Raw genomic sequence first — 21,062 nt, 5'->3', positions numbered from 1 at the left:
TGCCACACTAATTTGTCCCACACTAATGTGTGTGCACATGTGTGAGTTTTAATTCGTTAGATGATAAAGTTCAGCTACTATCAGGAAAAATAATTTCTACTGCGTGTAATTTGACCATAGATACGGATGTTGGAATATTCTGGCACTTGAGCGTCAGTGTGTAAACAGCTAGAGAAACTCTTGCACGTAGTGCCCCCAGATACCGATACTGCCAGTAAGGATGTACACCTCATACCTGTTAGTGTTAGTGTAAGACGGGTATCTTTGTGGTATGTGTGTGGACCTTATTCTGACACCTTCATATGGAAAGTAAATAGCAAATATGACAAAACAATGCAAATTGATAAAACGAACAAAATATTTTTCAAAGATATTTATACTGTACCAAAGTAAACCCACATACATATTCATACACCAAAATATAAAAGTTACCATTTCAGAAGAAGAAAACTGAAAACGAGAATGGTTATCTCAGGTTTTAGTTTGAGAATTTATAATAAAATGAGGAATTTTCTGGTGTGTGTGTATATATATATACACACACGTGAATATATGTGAAAAACCTAAAAATGTAGAAATACATTAAGTAGTGTCACTACTGCATTTTCATTGTAAAATTTTTTATGTTTAAGATAGAGGAAAAAAATACAAGTGAAGAGTACTCAGTATCGTGGATTTGTCCTAATTCATTTCATCATTCCCTTATTGGTAGATACTGAGATAGTTTCTAGTTCTAATTAAAGCTTTCAGAGCTTTGGAGAAAAGCTCACTTTTGTGAACTCACATCATCGGGAAATATACTATCCTTTCATTTTCTACATGATAAATTAATTTCCAGTTAGCTTTCCCATCTTGCTAGAAGGGAGAGGAGTGCTGATATGTCCCTTGTAGACCTATTTTCGCTTGGGTTTGGTTACGGTTCATGGATGTTCCAGATTGGTGGACATGGTAATTACAGAGAGGAGGTCATGTTTGTCAGAAAAATACGTTTCTTCGTTCAGAAGGATTCCGCAGACCTGTCTGCTCGCTAATGCCCGTGGTGCTTCCAGAGGCTGTATGCAGCTTTCTCAGTGAAGGGAGTACAGAAGGTAACCACTGCCCACGGGAAGGTTAAAACCTCCATTTGGGATTCCAATTGTTTTCTCCTTCCTCTTGCATTAATATTGTCCCAGACAGGACGATTTCTTTGTTCACTGTCCTTTAAGTTGCACTGATTCTGCATCAAAAGAAGAGGCCTGGACCAGGCTCTGAGAATGACTTCCTTCTGAAACTGAGGCCCTGGTGAGCTTTGTAGCATATGGAACACAGCCTGAAAATCATCTTCACTGAAGCACAGTCGGGGTCCTGGAGGGTTCTCTTTCTGTGGATTAGGACTCAGAAAAGGTAGCTTTTCCTGAAGGTCTGTGGATAACAGGAGCTGACATAAGGCCTGAGGTTTCTACACATTGCTGGTGCGGTTGGCTGAGGGAATGGGATGGTTCTCCAGTTGATGGTGCGCTGCAGCCATGTGTGTCTCAGTGTGTCCCTTCTCGAGGATCCCATTTTGCAGTCAGAGCCTGGCAGACCTCGTCCCACCGCTGCAGAATGTAAGGTATGTCCACCTGCTGCAGATCCTGCAGCTGGTCTTCTTGGTGCTCAGGATGAGGCTCACAATAGCCCTTCAACTGCAGTACTCCTGTGCCAGTCTGTTCTTCGTGATTCTGGCATTTTTCTTGGTTTGGGAGCCAGAAAGGAGTCTGAGTATCTGAGAGGTCCCCTCCTGAAGTTGAGGGTATTGGCAGGTGATTCCTAAGGGTCTGAGGAGAGACAGAATTCTCTCCTCTCTGCATAGCCTGCATGGGCTGCACCATCATGACACTTGGTCCTTGGCTCACACAAGGGACAGAGGACTCATGGGATGGGAGAGGAGCAGGGAGAAATGTCTGGTTCCTGCTGAAAGAATCGGAGGAAGCAAAATGATGAGACCTGCCCAGGGGAGTGGACAGATTGATTTGGTGTTGCTGAGCTGTCAGACCTGGTCTTCCATTTGGGCCATCTGCCAAGGAATTCACGGACTCATTTCTGCTCTGCTGTGGGTATAGGGATCTTTGGTTCTGAAACCACATGTATGTGAAGAAAAAAGAGAAGGGGATGTCATAAGACATGTGACTGTGGCTCTGTTTCTCGTACTGCGTAAAGCAAAGGGGCTATTAATACAGGCCCCAATATCAGAAATATAAACATATGTGTGAAATACATTACTCTGGTTTATGTGTTTAGTATGTATATGTATAAATAGGTATGTACAAATGTGTGTGTATACATATACAAACATAAATTGAGGTCACAGCACACTCAGCAATCAACTACAGAGGAATTGAAACTGGCTGAAAAGGCATATGATCTAGATTCCTCCCTTTAATTTCAACAGTGGATTAGAAACAGATTTTCTTGACCAGGTTGACATTTTTCTTTTTGCCAACGTGTGCAAAGAATCCCTATCTTATATGCACATGTGTAAATCTGATCAAGGATTAATGAGTGCAGGCCTTTGGAGGGTTTCTGTGCTGATAAACCATAGTGCTACTTAGTCATGAGCATTTAACACATACTAAACTACTGTCCCCATAACTTTAGAAGGTACCCAATGGGAGTGACTTTGTTCTCCCAACTGGAGGACATTTGAGTAAGTATATAGAGTTTTGGGGGTGTCACAAATTGGGGGAGGTAGGTGGGCGGGGTATCTAGTTGGTAGAGGCCAAGAGTGCTGAAAAATACCTACTAGGCACAGGACAGCCTCACAAGAAAGGAATTATCTGTACCAAAATAACAGTTCCAAGCTGTAGAAAACCTGATGGGGTTCTCAAAATAGGTATTAACTTTCACATTTCCCCACATTTTTGCTGCTGGTGATTTCAAATGGGTATACCACTGACAGAATTCTTCATTTTGCAGGAGTGTGACTTGCAATGCTAGATGCTTACCATCCCATACCTTTACGTAACCTCCATGATTGGGATAATCCAGTACAGGTCAAAGTTTTTCAGCAACCCATTGGGGGAAATACCACAGGTAGAACATATTTCATGTCACAGACACAGAACTTACTTGAATTCTTGGTTCCTGAATGCCTGTTTTTTTAGCCAGTTTTTTCCTGGTTGTAATATCAAGGAATCGGTTCCTCTCAAAGGCTTGAAGTAGGATGTGTGATTGAGATCTTGTGATGGATGTCCAGTCTTGTCTGGCTGCTTTTGGTAAGTATTCTAAAGGAGAACATGGGAACAGAAGATGTCTTTTAGAACAGTTTTCATGTTTGAACTAGAAACTTGGGAAGATCATGCTGATTACACTTATTCTTCTTGAATCCCTGATGGTGACAGAAGAGGATGCCACCCTGCTTAGAGCAGCTGGACCAAAAGGCCCAGAGCCTTGCTTGCTAAGAACCTGCCTGTCCTAGCCAGCTGTGGGACCATGCTTATATTTCTGACACTAGGGTGCCCAGAGCAAGCTGTAAATGCCTCTCAAGATAATGATTTTTTGTCAGGAACATGGGCACAACATGCCAAGTTGTTTGCACTTTCACCGGGACCTATTGAAGAAATGCATTTGTATCAGTGGTTTCTTACCTTGAGTCCAAGGCTGATGATGGTGTTGTCCTTGGGTTTCGTCTTTTCCTAAGGAGCATCCAAATTCCAATTGTCTCTGTTTCGATCTGTGGTTTTTAAACCAAATCTAAGTGGGAGAAGAAGATGTGAAAATTGTGTAATTCAGTCTGTGTCAAACCAAATATCAATGCAATTAAAATTGATTTGATCAACTGCCATTGCAGTAATATCCATAAGAAGAATGTGATGTATTATCCTAGGAGTTATATTACTATTAGCATACAATTCAGTACAGCATTTCTTCTATCGTTGTTGTCATGATATCTCAAGAAAAATTCCCTGATTTGAGAGACACTCGCCGTTCAATCAAAGACCAATATTTCTTTTTCTCCGTCTCCCACCTCTCTCTCATAACAGGTCTTCAATGTGTGAATGTCTTTTCTTGGCCTATCGTCTCTTTATAAGAAATACCATTTTATAATGTATAATACATATAGCATTGATTGTGGAAAAGAATTTCCTTGTTTTTTAAAGTATGTGAGCAGGGTAGGGAGGGGCAGAGCGAGAGAATCTTTTTTTTTAGATTTATTTATTTTAGAGACTGCGAGCCGGGGGGAGGGGCAGTGGGAGAGGGGGAGTAGCAGACTCCTTGCTGAGTGTGGAGCCCTACTTGGGGCTCCATCTCACAACCCTGAGATCATGTCTTGAGCTGAAATCAAGAGTTGGACAGTTAACTGACTGAGCCAGCCAACTGCCCCAAGAATATCTTTAAATGGTGAGTAAATTAGCAACAGTTGAGCTGTACTAACACTCATCAACATTCCCTCTTTTCCTATAATCAGCAATAGATAAGGAGACTCCTGGACCCTGTACACCTTGCTGCGAAACTCTTGTCATGAATATAACTCGTTGAACTTCTTGTTTCCTCATTTTTGGAGTTGGATTTGCAGTGTGCTTTCTAACTTTTTGAGTGTTTTATTTTGATAATTTGTGATAAGATTTAGGGTGTTAATGACCACCAATATTTAACAAACCACTCCTTTATCCAGGCATTGTGCTAAAAGGTTATCTCTGCTCTAAATTAATTATTTTCAGGTAAGTCTTAAGCACATCACCAGATATTCCCATAGGATGCCCTTTTATTACTGGGGTTTGAGTAAACTGTGTCTTTACACCCAGAACAAATGAATGAAGAGTAAGGAAAAATTTCTCCCCAGCATCCCTCAGACTAAGGACCTTATAGCCAATGGCTAATGGGAGACTCTATATAGACACAAAAATCTGAACTTATTATTTTCCTCTAGGAGCACATTTTTACTGATCTTCATTGTTTTAAATGCTGTCTCACCTGGTATAGTTGTATTGTTTACAATTATCGCCTTGCTAACTGAAGAAATCCAGCTTCATTTCATTTTCACATCAGTAGCTCTATTCAAGTAATACAATATGGGATTTTACTTCATATACTTCTGTGTGTGAATCACACTTCAGGTATTTAAAAAAAACTAGCCTGAAAATTGGGAACATATGTGAGTTCTTGTCCCACAGTTTCCTCATAATCACGTATTAATCCTCATTTTGCAGTATATATCAATATTTTTTTAAAGATTTTTTATTTTTAAGTAATCTCTACACTCAACGTAGGACTTGAACTCACAGCCCTGTGATCAAGCATTGCTTGCTCTACCAACTGAGCCAGCAGGGTGCCCCAGTACATATCAATACTTAATGATAACTTATTAACATAGTGTTATAATTTCCTAAATTACCTAATCTTAAAAATTGATTTATCTCCTATTGGGAGAGCCTGGACCAGTGTATTCTCTTCTCATTAGTGAATATACCCAACCAATATTTCCACAATTGGTAAAACAGTTCTTGTTTTTAATATACAATAAAAACTTTCTGAGCAACATACCTGACATAAGAATTGCCTGGGGGCGCCTGGGTGGCTCAGGTTAAGCGTCTGCCTTCGGCTCAGGTCATGATCCCGGGGCCCTGGGATCGAGCCCCACCTCAGGCTCCCTGCTCCACGGGAAGCCTGCTTCTCCCTTTCTCACGACCCCTGCTTGTGTTCCCTCTCTCACTGTCTCTGTCAAATAAAATCTTTAAAAAAAAAAAAAAAAATTGCCTGAAAATCCTGAGCCCAGCCTTTATCTTTACCTTGAATCTGACAGATAGTGAAATAGAAACCTAATGCTTACCTGAATTTTGGCCTCCGGAATGCCAATTTCCTTGGCCCATTGTTTCCTGGTAGCTCTATCAGGGTAAGGGTTTTGTTTAAACCATTCTTGGAGGATATCCTTTTGACTCTGGTTGTAAACAATCCTGCCTTGCCAGGTTTCTTTTTGTAGTATGCCTGATGAAGAGAAAATGGGAAGAGGGGTATGGAAGATAAATTTATGGATTAAAAACTCCATGTAAGCATAAGTTTACATGACATGTAAACCTTACTATCAATGATGGACATAAACATAAGTCTTAACTTTTTTTTTCCAGGTTGAAACCTGTAGGTTTAACAATGATTCTATATTTTTACTTTAGTGGTACAGCTACTAAAGTCATGCTAAATTGGAGACATATAAGTAAAATATGTGTGTATAATAGAAAAAAATTACAATCTGTGATCTGAGTTACTGAAAATCCATAAAATTAAATGCAGAGAAAATAGGAAGCAATAGGAGCTAGGAAAATTAATGGAAATAAACAAGTAAGACCTTAAAAAATTGAGATAAAATACACAGTAACTGGTACTTTGTGATAAAATACATTTTAATATAAAATACTAGGTATTCCATATATATATGTTTTCTCCATTTACAGTGTCAACTTTAGAACTTTTGACAACGCACTTGTGAGACTTATGGCTATTATCTTAAATTTGAAATTCCAGTCTCCAACTTTTTTTTTTTTTAAGATTTTATTTATTTATTTGACAGAGAGAGATAGTGAGAGAAGGAACACAAGCAGGGGGAGTGGGAGAGGGAGAAGCAGGCTTCCCCTTGGAGCAGGGAGCCCGATGCCATGACTCCTGGGATCATGACCTGAGCCGAAGGTAGACGCTTAATGACTGAGCCACCCAGGTGCCCCCCAGTCTCCAACTTTAAAGCACCCATCAATCCTAATACAACTTATGGATGCAAACAGCTCCTGCTCGCAACAATTTGCCCCTCTAATCATGATTGTGATTTTTAACTTCTATAAATTCTGGAAAATAAAGCATGTGGCATTATCAAAGAGAGCAAAATGCAGACGAAAACTTACTGTTTTGAGTGCTGTTCAAATCCATCTTGGGAAGAGCTTCCTGGATCCGACAGAGGTGAGTGGGCAACCGAGCAACAGTCCAAGACACCGGGCTTATCAACACCCAGGGTGATCCACCCATTTCTTAAGTACCCTTCTATTTAATCCCTTCATTAAATGTTTAACACTTTCAGAAAGAAACTTGAAGTAATCAGATTAAGTACAGATTCTACCAGGCAGTTTTACCTCTATCCTAATGTCTTTCCAAATCTGACTTAGAATCTGTGCTCTCTAGTTTACACACACACACATAGATACATTTATAAATGTTTTGGTACTCTTGCTTTTTGATTATTTTGGCTTGATATAATACTGTATGGATATACATACTTCACTTTATATTTTTCCTCAGTTCTTACTGAAACACTTTTTAAAAAAGATTTTATTTGAGAGAGCACGAGTGGAGGGGGAGAGGGGCAGAGGGAGAGGGAGAAGCAGGCTCCCCACTGAGCAGGGAGCCCGATGCGGGGCTCGATCCCAGGACCCTGGGATCACGACCTGAGCCACAGGCAGACGCTTAACTGACTGAGCCACCCAGGTGCCCTTGAAACACATTTCTTTCCATTACTGACAGTAAGGTTTACATGTCATCTTGGCTAGTCTATACTCCATAGTTACTCAAAAAAACACGAATCTAGGTTTCAAAGTATTTTGTCGATTGATTGAATTACATCATCAGTTGGATTTAAGTAGATTATCCTTGATAATCTGGGTGGGGCTGATACAATCATGGAAAAATTTTTTTTTTAGATTTTTATTTTATTTATTTGACAGAGAGGGAACACAAGCAGGGGGAGTGGGAGAGAGAGAAGCAGGCTCCCCACTGAGCAGGGAGCCCGATGGGCTCAATCCCAGGAGCCTGGGATCATGACCTGAGCCAAAGGCAGATGCTTAGCGACTGAGCCACCCAGGTACCCCAGTCATGGAAAAGTCTTCAGAGCAAAGCTGGGCATTCCTGGAGGAAAAGAAATCACAGCTGAGGACAGCAGCTTCATTGCCCCGTGAGAGAGTTTCAGCCCTCCATAGGATCTGACCCAGAAATTTCGTTCTTGCCTATCCAGGTGCTACAATTGTATAAGCCAATAATAGCAAATGTGTTTATGTATATGTATATATACATACGCGTACATGTGTATGTATAATTTCACTGGTTTCCTGTGAGTTCAGATGCTATTGCTCTCTATCTCTGGTTGAGGCTAAATGATACAAATGTTAGCCCTGGAGGCAGTTCTCTAAGAACAGACTTACAGATATTTGTATATATTACAAATAATTTAAATATATATAAATACAATAAGTATTTGGGTCACCTGGCCAGAATCAAAACCATGTGAGGTGGTTGCTGAAATATGAATTGGTAGTGGAAGAAAATTGTTAAGAATACCAGCTACTTACCTTGTGACCATTTGCAGAATCAAGGATATACTAGTTATGAGAATTTTGCTATGAATCTGTATATAGATTAAAATATTTTGTTTTCTTCCCACAGTTATCCCCTAATGATCCATTAATAATAGTTACCTTTATTATTTCGAGTAGGCTCCACGCTCAACTTGGGGGCCTGAAATCATGACTCTGAGATCAAGAGTCATGCTTTACTGCCTGAGCCAGCAGGCATCCCAATAATAGTTCACTTTAAAGATTTAATTTTTTTTATTTTAGAGAGAAATAGCATGAGCAGGGGGAGGGGCAGAGGGAGAGGGAGAATCCCAAGCAGACTCCACGCTGAGCACAGAGCCCCACATGGGGCTTGATCCCAGGATCCTGAGATCATGACCTGAGCAGAAATCAAAAGTCAGACTGAGCCACTCAGGCACCCCAATATTTCACTTTAAATCACCATATTTAAGGAGTATCAAAAGAGAAGGATGCACATTGCTCAAGGATGTTGCATCTTCTTTTGGGGAAAGGATTAGTGTGTTTCTGTTGTAGGCAGGATAGTTGTACTTCATTAGGCAGAAATATCACTGTTATTATTTTTGTATTGGAAGTCATTTATGGTTTCAGGAGAGGTGTATGGCTTACAGCTCAACAAGGTGTAGACAGAAATGGCTAGTTTTTTTTTTTTAACTTTTTATTGTTATGTTAATCACCATACATTACATCATTAGTTTTTGATGTAGTGTTCCATGATTCATTGTTTGTGCATAACACCCAGTGCTCCATGCAGAACGTGCCCTCTTTAATATCCATCACCAGGCTAGCCCATCCTCCCACCCCCCTCCCCTCTAGAACCCTCAGTTTGTTTTTCAGAGTCCATCGTCTCTCATGGTTCATCTCCCCCTCCGATTTCCCCCCCTTCATTCTTCCCCTCCTGCTATCTTCTTCTTTTTTTCTTAACATATAATGTATTATTTGTTTCAGAGGTACAGATCTGTGATTCAACAGTCTTGCACAATTTACACTGCTTACCATAGCACATGCCTTCCCCAAGGTCTATCACCCAGAGAAATGGCTAGTTTTATGTGTCAGTATGGCTAAACTACAGAACTTAGTTATTCACTCATCTAGGTGTTTCTGTGAAGATATTTTGTAGAAGTGATTGACGTCCATGATCATTTGACTTTAAGGGAGATTATCCTATATAATCTGGCTGGGCCTGAGTCCATCAACTGAAAGGCCAAGAGGATAGAGTGGAGACTTTCCTGTGAAGACATTCTTCCTGTTAATTGATGCTTCAGCTCATGCTCAAGACTTCAGCCCATACAAGGAATTTTGGAATTGCCTAGTGAGTCTCTACAGTCACATAAGCTAATTCCTTGCAATTAATCACTGTATATACTGATTGTTTCTCTGGTTGAATGGCTGAACTCTGCCTGATACAATCACCAAATTGCTTATTTGGAAATGATGACATTTAACAGGAAAAAAGTATATTTGTGGATTTGTCATGGAGACAAACCATGGGTGGTGGAAAACTTTATTGAATCCTAGAAAAATGGCTACTGATGTTATGCCACTATAAATTTTTTTTGGTAAAGCTATGTTAGCTGTGAAAACCTGGCAGGCAGAAAATGGGTGAAACCCTCTTTTGCCTTGAATTATGGATAACAGAATATTTCTGTCATGATTCCTATGCTCTTGGCCACTATTGCCTAGGAATATTTAGGAAGAAAAGAGCTCAGAAAGGAATGTGTTAATAAAGGCATATTCTATTACTATGGAAAAAAAAAGGAAAGGAATATGTTGTTCAATGGGAAGAAGGGTAGGAGATAGAAGGAACTCACCAACTTCAGGGTAAGGGGTACAGGTAGATTTTATATTCATTTAAATGAAGATGTAAAAACTTGGAGACATACTTTTGGAGAAAAATTTTATACATAGTTAAGAAATGCAAAAATCAAACCTGGGTTGTGATTTAAAACCTTTGGTCTACGGCAATGATTGCGTTGAAACTTCTACCAGTAAATCATTCCTCTGTTATTTAAGCATTCCTCTAAACTGCCACAGAAAAAAAAAAATGAAGTGTGCTTTTGCCACAGACAACTGATAAGCTTAAGATATTTTAGTTAAGGTGAGAGAAAAATTAGGCATAATGAGTTAGGGGGTGGGCTAATTGCACCTGGAAGTAAATGGAATCAGGTTAATTGGTTCATACTTGTGTGTGTTTTCCTTTTTTTTTTTTTTCTCTACTGCAGTCTCTAGGGTCCTTACTAATGAGGCCAAGCAAGATAAGGGACAACCAAGGATCTGGTCTGGGGACTTCAGCCAGGAAGCAGAAATTGACCTAAATAGGGGGTAAGTGTCTACCCCTAAACATCTCCCCAGCTGAATCTTGCTACTGCTCTGTTCTAATGATGCAGTCTCCCTCCTCTTCTCTACAGAGGAGAGGATGTTTACTACATGGGTCCAGTCGCTATTCCAACTGGCTCAGAGCCTGGGCTTTTGTTCTTTGATATCTGGATGAAGGAGTTATAATGGGATCTTCTTTTTTTTTTTTTTTTTATAAACAGCATACATTTGTAAATTTTACTTCTTAGTAGCTCAAGTTGATCTCAACTGAATATCCCTTGAAGTTCTTATTTTATTTTTAATTTTTTATTATTATGTTAATCACCATACATTACATCATTGGTTTTTATAATGGGATCTTCTTGTTGCTTTCAGTGTGATTGGAGTTTTGGGGCTTGGAAAATCTCTCATATTGTGTCTGGTGGAGAAGGGTAAGATTATTTTGTGTACTTTAGGGACGGAAGCTAATAATTTTGACCAAATAGATGAACCACAATGTATTTAATAGGGTCCACTTATTTCATGCCCAGCCTCATGGTGCTAGCCCAGTTAGGCCTTGTCTTCCAAGGGGATTGGACTTCACAAATTGTTGATTTCAGGCTTTGCCCTATGATTTCTTTCAGCCAGTGAGATATGAGTGGGTTTAAGGAAGCAGTCTGTACCATCTCTGAGCAGAATCCTCCATTTTTGGGGGCGATTGCTGTTTTCTCACTGCCATGACCCTTTTCTGTCCTAGATAATGATGATCCCATTAAGCTGAATCCCAGAAGGATGAGAAATAGACTTCTGCTGAGGTAAGTCGCTAGTGTTTTGAGTTCATTTATTGCCATGACATAATTGAGACTAAGGTGGATATACAAATTTGGTTTCTGTATCTTAAGCTCTATGATCAGAGTTAAGACTTTACACAATTGTCTGAATATTTCAAGAAACCCGTTTGTTATAATTTTTATAGCCCCTTCTCTGTTTTTTTAAAAGATTTTATTTATTTGACAGAGAGAGACACAGCAAGAGAGGGAACACAAGCAGGGGGAGTGGGAGAGGGAGAAGCAGGCTTCCCGCCGAGCAGGGAGCCCAATGCCAGGCTGGATCCCAGGACCCTGAGATCATGACCTGAGCTGAAGGCAGACGCTTAACCGACTGAGCCACCCAGGCGCCCCTAGCCCCTTCTCTTTTAACTGAAGCAAATTTCCATGAAATTTAGAAGGGCATGAAATTCATTTTCTAATAGAAAGTTCCAAGAGACTTACCCTATCTCAGGTGTGAAATCTAAGGGGGTACTAGTAGGACAGGATCCATTCCACTGAAGATCATGTGAAGTTATTTGCTCAGGTGGTCATGTGACCTGAAGAAAATGAGGGAATCTCCCTGGACCTAAGACTCAGAATGTTGCCTACATGTGCAAGAAAGGAGGGAATTCACATGTTTCCTTCATCCTGGAGAAGATGTTTACTTGTACTTTAGGAAGGAAGGACACAAAGAATTAAAGACCTCCCTGGGTTCATTTTCCAGTTATCCTGATCGGTTTATTAAAAAGTGGAGACAAATCCACAGTCTCAGGGCCAAAAGAAGGGGGAATTTGATTCAGAGAGTAACTGAGATAGCACAGATTTGGGCCTCGTCAGAGAAGGTGAGGTGCTCCCACACTGGTGGCAGATGGGACAAAGGAATGTCAGACACACTTGCTTCTGACAGTCTGTAGAGCATGTGAGAAACAAAAGCTATCTTTCCCAGGGTTGTGATCACATGTGATCACAGAGGTGGTGCAATGCACTTTTCTAGAACCATAGCCTCTTCCAGTGGAGGCAGTGGTCCTATGGTTTACATGTAAATCAAGGCCCCTCAGAATCTGACCCATTTGCAGTCTCCTGACCCTTGTTCACTACAACGTCCTTTCTGTCCTACGAGAGGCTCCCAGCCGTCCCACCAACACAATGCATCTTTCCTACACCTGTTCCTTTGCGCAAGCTGCCCCACCAGGGTGAACTAATGACACACTTTCTGACACTCCAGATTTTGATTTCTTCTATGCACATAGTTCTTATGTCATTGATATCCACACCCAGTAGGGTGACAAGGATCCCGCATGGCCCAGCCCCTAAAGGAGAAGGGTAGGGAGGAGGGCACCTTTCCAGCCAGCATTTTCCTGATGGCCCTGCCCCAGTCTGAAGTGGCTGAAGGGATTGTTCTAACTCTTTTGAGGGGCCACCATCACTGTTCCCGGTCCTGCTGCTGAGTTCCTTGGCCATCCTCCTAGTCCCCCACGGTTTGGCAGTTGTTGCTCTTGAAGAAGGGCCTTACAGGATTTCCACTGATGCCTGGTGATTTTGGGGTGAGCTCACGGAAACCGACATTTTTCTCTGGATTTTGTGCTGCCATGTAGAAGGATGATTCTATGATTGGTATTTTAATAAATCTTATCTTTAGGAAGGGAAGCTTGAGCGAGGTTGGCGTCATAATTGTGAAGGAGCAACAATCACTTGTGTTGGTTGGGAGAGAGGACAGTTGGTATTTTGTGGTTTAGACGATGTTACAATTGGTCTCTTCTGCAGAAGAACACCAAGACATAATTGTGGGTATCAGGCCCGGTCCTGGCCATCGGGTGCAGCTTTGCTCTTTCTCATACATTTCATTGAGAAGTGGGGGCTGGAGGTGAGCTGGAGAATTGCAGCCCATCTGCTGGATCCATTGTGGTGTCTGCTCTCAAATATGGGTCTGGAGTAAGGATGGAAGGAAAAGAAAAGCATTGTCAGAAAATAATGGAGCCACAGGGAGTCCAGCTGGGGGAGCAGGGAAACCTGGGCCGGTGGCATCCAGAACCTGCTGCAAAGGGAAGAACCAGTACCCAGGCAGCCAGGGTGCCCTGGGGCATTCCTTTCCATTCTCTCCTGATGTCTGACCCCTCTCTACCTTCCCCGCTCTCCAACTCTCTTCCATCTGTTGCCGTCCCCTCCCTCTCTCATATCAGCCATATCAGTCCCAGAAAATGCTGAAATGACAGCTTAGGGCTGGGAAGTGCTGAGCTTCCTCACTGCCAGATGCTATCTTGGGGAGAGTGAGGGGGTAGAGGAGGCTGAGCAGTGACCCCCATTCGACACCACAGTGTCTGTCCTGTAGCACATCTAGGAATATTCCAAAGAGATAGTGGAACTGATATGAAACAGAAATTTCTATTATGGAAAGTATTTTGCATAAAATATTCACAGCGCGGGCGCCTGGGTGGCTCAGATGGTTAAGCGTCTGCCTTCGACTCAGGTCATGATCCCAGAGTCCTGGGATCGAGTCCCGCATCGGGCTCCCTGCTCCTTGGGAGCCTGCTTCTCCCTCTGCCTCTCTCTCCGTCTCTCATGAATAAATAAATAAAATCTTGAAGAAAAAAAAAAAATATTCACAGCACTGAAAAAGTACTTCAAATTCAGGAAAAAAAAATTTGGCTCTTACCCTGAAAATAAATGTTTAAGCCATTCATGACTTAACAGAATAAATGGCACTCGTACACTGGATGCAGTAGGAGTGTGTGTGTGTGTGTGTGTGTGCACACATATTCCTTGGATAAATGTTAGCTGCCAAGTTGGCTCCTGAGTCATTCTCGCCTGTGCACAGTGAACTGACTCTCTTAGAGACAAATTTCCTCATGAGTTTACGTTGCATCTTCTTAAAACAAGTCTTACCCATTTTTTGGGGGGCATCTGAGGGCTTTTTCTCCTCCAGGAGGGCACATCTATTTCCCAGATTTTATCCTCAAGCCTTCTCCCTACTTAAGAAGAATGATGAGGAAAGATGTTGGTAATCACTGAATATTAGCATCTGAGACCTCCTTTAACTGATGAATGGATGAATAAAACGTGTCATATTTTACAATGCAATATTATTCAGACATGTAAATTAATGAAATACATGCTATTAACATGGGGCACCGGGGTGGCTCAGTCGTTGTGTCTGCCTTTGGCTCAGGTCATGATCCCAGGGTCCTGGGATCGAGCCCCGCATCAGGCTCCCTGCTCGGCGGGAAGCCTGCTTCTCCCTCTCCCGCTCCCCCTGCTTGTGTTCCCTCTCTCGCTGTGTCTCTCTCTGTCAAATAAATAAATAAAATCTTAAAAAAAAAAAATGGGTGAGCCTTGCAAACATGCTGAGTCAAAGAAGCCAGACACAGAAGGCCACCTATTGTTTGATTTCATTCATATTGAAATGTCTAGGGTAGACAAATCCATAGAAGCAGAAAGTAGGTTTGTAGTTTCCACTAACTACTAAGGGAGGAGGGAGAATGGGACCGAGTGCTGGTTGATAGGGCATTTCTCTTTAAAGATGATAAAAATTTTCTAAAATTAGCTAATGTTGATGGTTGTACAACTCTTCTGATGTACTGAAACCACTGGATTGCACACCGTAAAAGGATACATTTTATGGTGAATAAATTACATCTTGATAAAACTGTTATTAAACAGAGAATAACTTATAAAAAGACAGTATAATGGAAAGGGTCATGAAATGTTTACCCTCCAAGTAAGTGAATGTGTGGAGGAAACTTTCCGAAAACAATTCACATTGAAAAACTGCTTAAAATGAACGTGTAAATTAGTCACACACTGTTGTGAAATTTAATTAATAGCCATTGCTATTAATGCTTGTCAACATATTGTATTGACAGAGCACACATTTTAGATTAGAATCGTCTCATTTAATATAAATGAGACAATTTATATTAAAATATCTTTGACCAGAAAAAAATTTTTATGCATTTAATTGTGTGGATAACTCCAAATTTTCAAATGAAGATAATGACAAATATTGGAAATTTCCAAAGCATAGAATGAGTAATATGATCTGATTAATGTTGAAAATGAAAGGACATTAAAACATAACTCAAAAGCATCTATTCATTTCCAGTGATTCACTTTCTTTTTTCAAACAGAAAATGACATCAACATAAGGAATGTCACTGTGTTTATTGGCCAAGAGATATTGCATATGATTCTGTTTTTTTTTTAAAGATTTTATTTATTTATTTGACAGAGAGAAACACAGCAAGAGAGGGAACACAAGCAGGGGGAGTGGGAGAGGGAGAAACAGGGAGCCCGATGTGGGGCTTGATCCCAGGACCATGGGATCATGACCTGAGCTGAAGGCAGACGCTTAACGACTGAGCCACCCAGGCACCCCTTGCATGTGATTCTGAATAAATATTAATGTTAAACTTAGGAAGTATTGCCCTAAAAATTATGAAAATATAATATTTTATCACTAATATTGGTAATAATAATTTTATTCAACTTAAGTTTCTATTAATCAATATTTTAATAGTACTACATCATTATATTGATAAAATATAATTATTTTATTAATCATTATTTCATAACCCAGGCTCAATAATAAGAGCTCAGATGATATAAAAATGTAAATAAAGTTAGAATTTACAATATGTTTCCTCTTAGAACACTCAATTATAATTGATGTTTAATATTTGTGTTAATTATTGTATCATTTAAATTGTAGTTATTATTGTATCATTTAAAGTTACCCTTTTATTTTAGATGCTTTCACATCGTTCTGGTTTCTTAAGATATTCTTGCCACTTTTCTTTTGACTGCCAGACTTGATAAAAATCAGCGTATCACTGAATCCTGCTGTTTTAAAATCTGATGCTTCTTGCTGTCTGGGTGCTACAGGAAGAAATGTAAGTTCTAGTGTTAATCATATTTTATTTCTAGTATTCAAATCAAGAAGTTCAAAATAAAAAGTGAAATTTCCAAGAACGTAAATTTTATCAAACACAATGGAAATGGGTATGTATGAAATGTATTTCTTCTCATTCAATTCTGGGATCCTTTTCAGAACCCTTTCTTGTGTGCATAATCACGAGGGGCCAGGGGTGTTTCTCCATGAATGAACTGGTGAAGCTGAGATGCTAATAATATGCAAGACAGTGTGAGGCCCTGGGAACTTGACATAAGTGGCCAGAAATAACGTATTCAGATCTTAAGATTTCCATTGCACCAACTTTCTGTCCTATCACATCTTCTTACCTCTCATCTTGCATTCATCATAGCACATGCCTCATTGTTTATTGCTAATCATCTAGGGTAGCACTTTCTTCATATTCCTTAGAACAGAACACATACCATGTACGAATAAATATATATGCATATATATTTATTTATAGAACATTTATGCACTTATATATTCTGATAATATTCTTCTGTTATTCTTCTAAGAAAAAGACCAGTTGCCTTTCTGAAACCCGAAGTGTCCCAAATATTCTAACAATTCTGTAAATTAGATATTCTAATTGATAATATTCTATCAGGTAGAAGAAATATAAAATGAATAGTCTAACCAAATAATCAGGCCTCAATTCTAAAATATCTCCTCTTTTCTAATTTTGTTTTTCTTAATTATTTACATATCTTTTATAGTCCCCTGAGGAAGCACAAAGTATTATTAAAGAAAATGCTCCTATCTGCTGAAACTCAGATTCCATATTTTAAGGCACCTTGGTTAATGCAATTATTGAAGAGAAAAAAGGTTTTTTTCTTTTTTAGAACAAACCATGAAATCATCCTGAATAGCTTTCAAATGTATATTCATTTGCTACATGCCTTTCCCCCCAAAATCCAATTCTAAGACATCCTTAAGTTGGATCCAACATCCTAATCAAAATTCATAAACTTATGCCCACATCAGAGGAATACCAACTAAAGTTATGAAGACAGACATAATTGGAAATAGGATAACAAAGGGATTAGTGGACGCAGTGCTCAGCATGGTGTGTGCTCACAAACAGATCTTTGCTGGGAGCTGATTTGTCTGGACCCATGTTGGGCTCATCGTGGACACCATTAGGTCGTTCAGGCACCTTTGGTATCGAGGAACGCTTCACGTAAATCAGTACTGAGTGATGTGTCTGGGGGTCAGGTCTCACCTTGGCTCATGTCAGGGATGCAGAGCATCAGGCTCGGCCTACAAGGCAATCTGTTTAGCATTCCTAATTCAAGATGATCAAAGAAAAACCAGTCATGTGATCAAGCAAAATGTCATACTACCGCTAAAAATTCACAGTTCTTCTTTGGCTGTGGAAGGAGGGTGCTTCCTTTGGGCTACTATTTCCCTCCAAGTAACAACTGCGTATTTTGTCTTTTTTTTTTTTTTTTAAAGATTTTATTTTATTTATTTGAGAGAGAGAGAATGAGAGACAGAGAGCATGAGAGGGGGGAGGGTCAGAGGGAGAAGCAGACTCCCTGCCGAGCAGGGAGCCCGATGCGGGACTCGATCCCGGGACTCCAGGATCATGACCTGAGCCGAAGGCAGTCGCTTAACCGACTGAGCCACTCAGGCGCCCCGCGTATTTTGTCTTTAGAAACTAACTGAGTAGGAGACGCTTTGGGAATTTTTTACGTAGCATCTATAATAGTATCATTCACCTGCGGCCAAGGTTAGAGATGCGCACTATTGTGTGCGTTATGCCCATCTCCACAGGACTGGGAAGTAGTCCGCATGTTGTTAACTTGAGCAATGGAATACATTTACTCCTGGACCCCACCTCATTCAATCACCATTTGCCAAGACCTCAGGGTCATTGGGAAAGTGACCTGCTGTTGCCCAGCTCGTTTGTAGACGGTCGTTTCCACCTGTGACTCGCCATGACCTGTGCGTGGACAATACTGTGAGGGTCGCAGGGCAGCCGCGTGCCCACAGCCTTGTAGATGTGTCCCGGCAGTCTTGCCATAGTGACAGGAAACTGATCCCGGGAGAAGGAGGGCTTCCCAAGGTCCAGTTGTGGTGGGCTGCTCCTCACCATGGGCCGGTGACCTTGCTCTGTGCTGGTGCAAGACAGAGTTCTAGACAGTCTGTGGACATCAGCCCCAACTGTCACTGGGTTGGCCTGGCAGTGGCTGAGGATGGAGGTGGCAATCTGGGAGCAGGGGAGGGTCGACAGCTCCACTGGGGTCCTTTCCATTCCCAAGGTAAGTCTTGTGATGGGGAGGGAGAGGTGAAGGACATTAGAACAGAGAAGGGAATTAGGAATGCTAGAAAGTGTTTTCACCATCATAATTTGGCCTTGGGCTGGGCATGGTAGAACACTGGACTGGAGTGTTAGCCTGGAGAGGGTGCAGCACCTTGTGGCTTCAGGTTAGATCCGACTTCGGATTCCCTTTCATGCATCCCGGTGACTCCACTTTACCCACATTTTCATTCACCAAAGTGTGTGCCCTGAAAGGCTGGTTCTGAGGGCTGGTAGTCAAGGTCAATGGGGTCAGCAGGGGGTGAGGGGCATGGAGTCGGGTGCCATACGAAGAAAACTGAGACTGGGTTGCCTTTGAAGCAAACTCCCTCTCTGTGTTGGTCATCTTTGTGCAGAGCTGGGTTTTGAGGCTGGAGGCTGAAGGTGTCTGAATCCACAGGCAGGTCTCCTTGGAGCTGTTAATACACTTAAATACAAGGTGAATACTGAAGGAAGTGACACTTGGCCTATAGAAGTTTCACAGACTACTTTCTTTCAAAAATAGTTAGCTAAATCCGCCTTTATGAGTAGAGTCAGTTCACCTCTTGGCACACAGAAGTAGACTTTGTGTTTCAAATCTCTTTAGGGGTAAGATCCCTCACGATAAACTCTCATTATGGGAACTTAATAAACAACCATCTCCGAAATACTATCCTTACACCATCTGGGACAAAGAAACAGGCACTCACCAAATTTACTTCCAAGCGAGATCCATGTATGAAGCACTGTCTTAGAAATCATAATTCTATTGGGCTTCAATTTGAGCAAATATACAATTATTTAGCAACAGCAGTGAAAACAGTTGCAAGAAAGTCCAACATTACACCAGAAGAGAGAAAAAGTATTCCTGTTTCTGCATGAAATAGTAATGACAAAAGTATATTTCATGTTTTGTGTAATGAACATTTATTAAAAAAATCCTAAGCATTATAATCGTGTTAGTTCTCCATATTGTGCAATCACTTAAAGCAGGGAAACAGAGAAAGAAATCAAAATTATTTCGGAAGAAAGACAACATTCTTTCTGTGTTTCTGATTATTTTAGTGGACTTGTTAACAAGAACAAAGACACTATCATTGCACCACCTACATACAGAATAACATGGAGACACCGAAGGTCAAGAGTCACTTTGAAAAAACTTAACAGTTCTAGAACTTGTTTGAGACTCAGTTTCCTCACCTCTGCATGCCATTCCTTTCCTCAAGGAGAGCCACCGTGGGGTTAAATGAGATAAATTGAAACCTGGTGTGGGGGCAATATGGCGCTCTGCTCTTCGGGAGTTGTGTGCCTACAAGCATTCGTTACTAGACCCAGGGGAGACTTGCTAAGTGCCTGCACTTCCCCCCCTCCTCACTTGGGACTGTCTAGGCCAGTGAAATGTTCTGGGTCCCTGAGATCCAGTGGCTTTTCCTTCAACACAACAGCACCCACGCTCTTTGCTGCTCAGCTGTGGTTTAGGAGTCCCGGCACCCTACCATGTCTCTTTCCTCAGCACCTTCCTCTTTTCCCACAACCCTTGGGACTCGCAACCATTCCCACTACCCGCATTACCATGGAGTGTACAACTCACTGTCAGGGGTCAACATCAAAGGGGCTGCCAATCACCCATGCAAAGAGGGTGGGGCGGTCTGTAAGATAGACCTGAGGTTCCTCAGGGAACCTGCGGGCAGGGGGGAACAACAGGGTCCCAGGTGAGGCTCAAGGAGGCACCACAGGTGTGTGTGTCCTGCACTAGGAGGCGCAGAACTGCCAGAACTATCTGAGGTCTCAGGTCCTCCTCTCTGGATTCACTCATTCATTTCTTGCTCAATTCCCCACATCCTTCATGAGTGCCTGTCATGTGCTGGATGGGAGAGAGGGCTCAATGGGGATAAGATAAACTCTTTTGTAACAACCTTTACCATTCAGAGGGAAATGCAGACAATACAATGAATGGGAATTTGGGGTGGATGCCCCAGATTCCTTCAGAGAGGATGGGTGCTCTGAGGCCGTGAATAGAAGGAATAGCGAGGGATGAGTGGGCACAGACACTAGCCTGCGGTGGTCAGGAAAGGTGCTTCAGGAAGTCAGGGGAGTGTTGGTATCTAAATGAAGAAGGCAGCACCCACCTGTCTGGGGAAAGTTGTTCCTGGCAGAGGAAACAGCCAGTGCAGACTCTGAGAAAAACAAACAAACAAACAAACAACTGACCTTGACATATTAACAGAACATTAGGAAGTTTAGAGTTCTAAACTGTCCATGGACATTAGTTCCAACTGTCACTGGGTTGGCAGGCAGTGGCTGAGGATGGAGGGGGCCATCTGCGAGAGGCAAGGGTCAACAGCCTGGCCTTTGAGGTCCTTTCCACCCCAAGTCCAGGCTTGTGATGGGGACAGGAGGTGAAGGGCACAGAACAGAGCCCATGGTCAAGGTCCTGAAAACGTCTCTGTTAGAGTCATCATATT

The 21,062-nt window shown here is 41.4% G+C and overlaps 1 protein-coding gene and 1 long non-coding RNA gene across 2 annotated transcripts in view; one reads left to right on the top strand and one right to left on the bottom strand.

The window, feature by feature from the left end:
• Positions 1 to 1,382: 1,382 nt before the first annotated feature.
• On the bottom strand, positions 1,383 to 6,054 carry DUXB (double homeobox B). The gene is made up of 5 exons (XM_035024512.1): positions 6,039 to 6,054; positions 5,789 to 5,943; positions 3,606 to 3,711; positions 3,088 to 3,242; positions 1,383 to 2,105 (listed from the first exon to the last, which is right to left on the bottom strand). The coding sequence occupies exons 1-5, from the start codon at positions 6,052 to 6,054 to the stop codon at positions 1,515 to 1,517; spliced, it is 1,023 nt and encodes a 340-aa protein (XP_034880403.1). The 3' UTR covers positions 1,383 to 1,514.
• A 3,213-nt stretch (positions 6,055 to 9,267) lies between these two features.
• Positions 9,268 to 21,062, top strand: part of LOC118023554 — a 24,927-nt gene continuing 13,132 nt past the window's right edge. Inside the window, exons 1-4 of the long non-coding RNA XR_004682842.1 lie at positions 9,268 to 9,615; positions 10,526 to 10,625; positions 11,356 to 11,413; positions 16,211 to 16,293. This is a non-coding gene — a long non-coding RNA (uncharacterized LOC118023554). The remainder of the gene's footprint in view (positions 9,616 to 10,525; positions 10,626 to 11,355; positions 11,414 to 16,210; positions 16,294 to 21,062) is intronic.

Source organism: Mirounga leonina, unplaced genomic scaffold (assembly GCF_011800145.1).
Source record: "Mirounga leonina isolate KUSES-001 unplaced genomic scaffold, KU_Mleo_1.0 Mir_180, whole genome shotgun sequence".
In the NCBI taxonomy this organism is placed as follows: domain Eukaryota; kingdom Metazoa; phylum Chordata; class Mammalia; order Carnivora; family Phocidae; genus Mirounga; species Mirounga leonina.
Note: the sequence above shows the minus strand (reverse complement) of the source record. Positions and strands in the feature narration are given on the sequence as shown.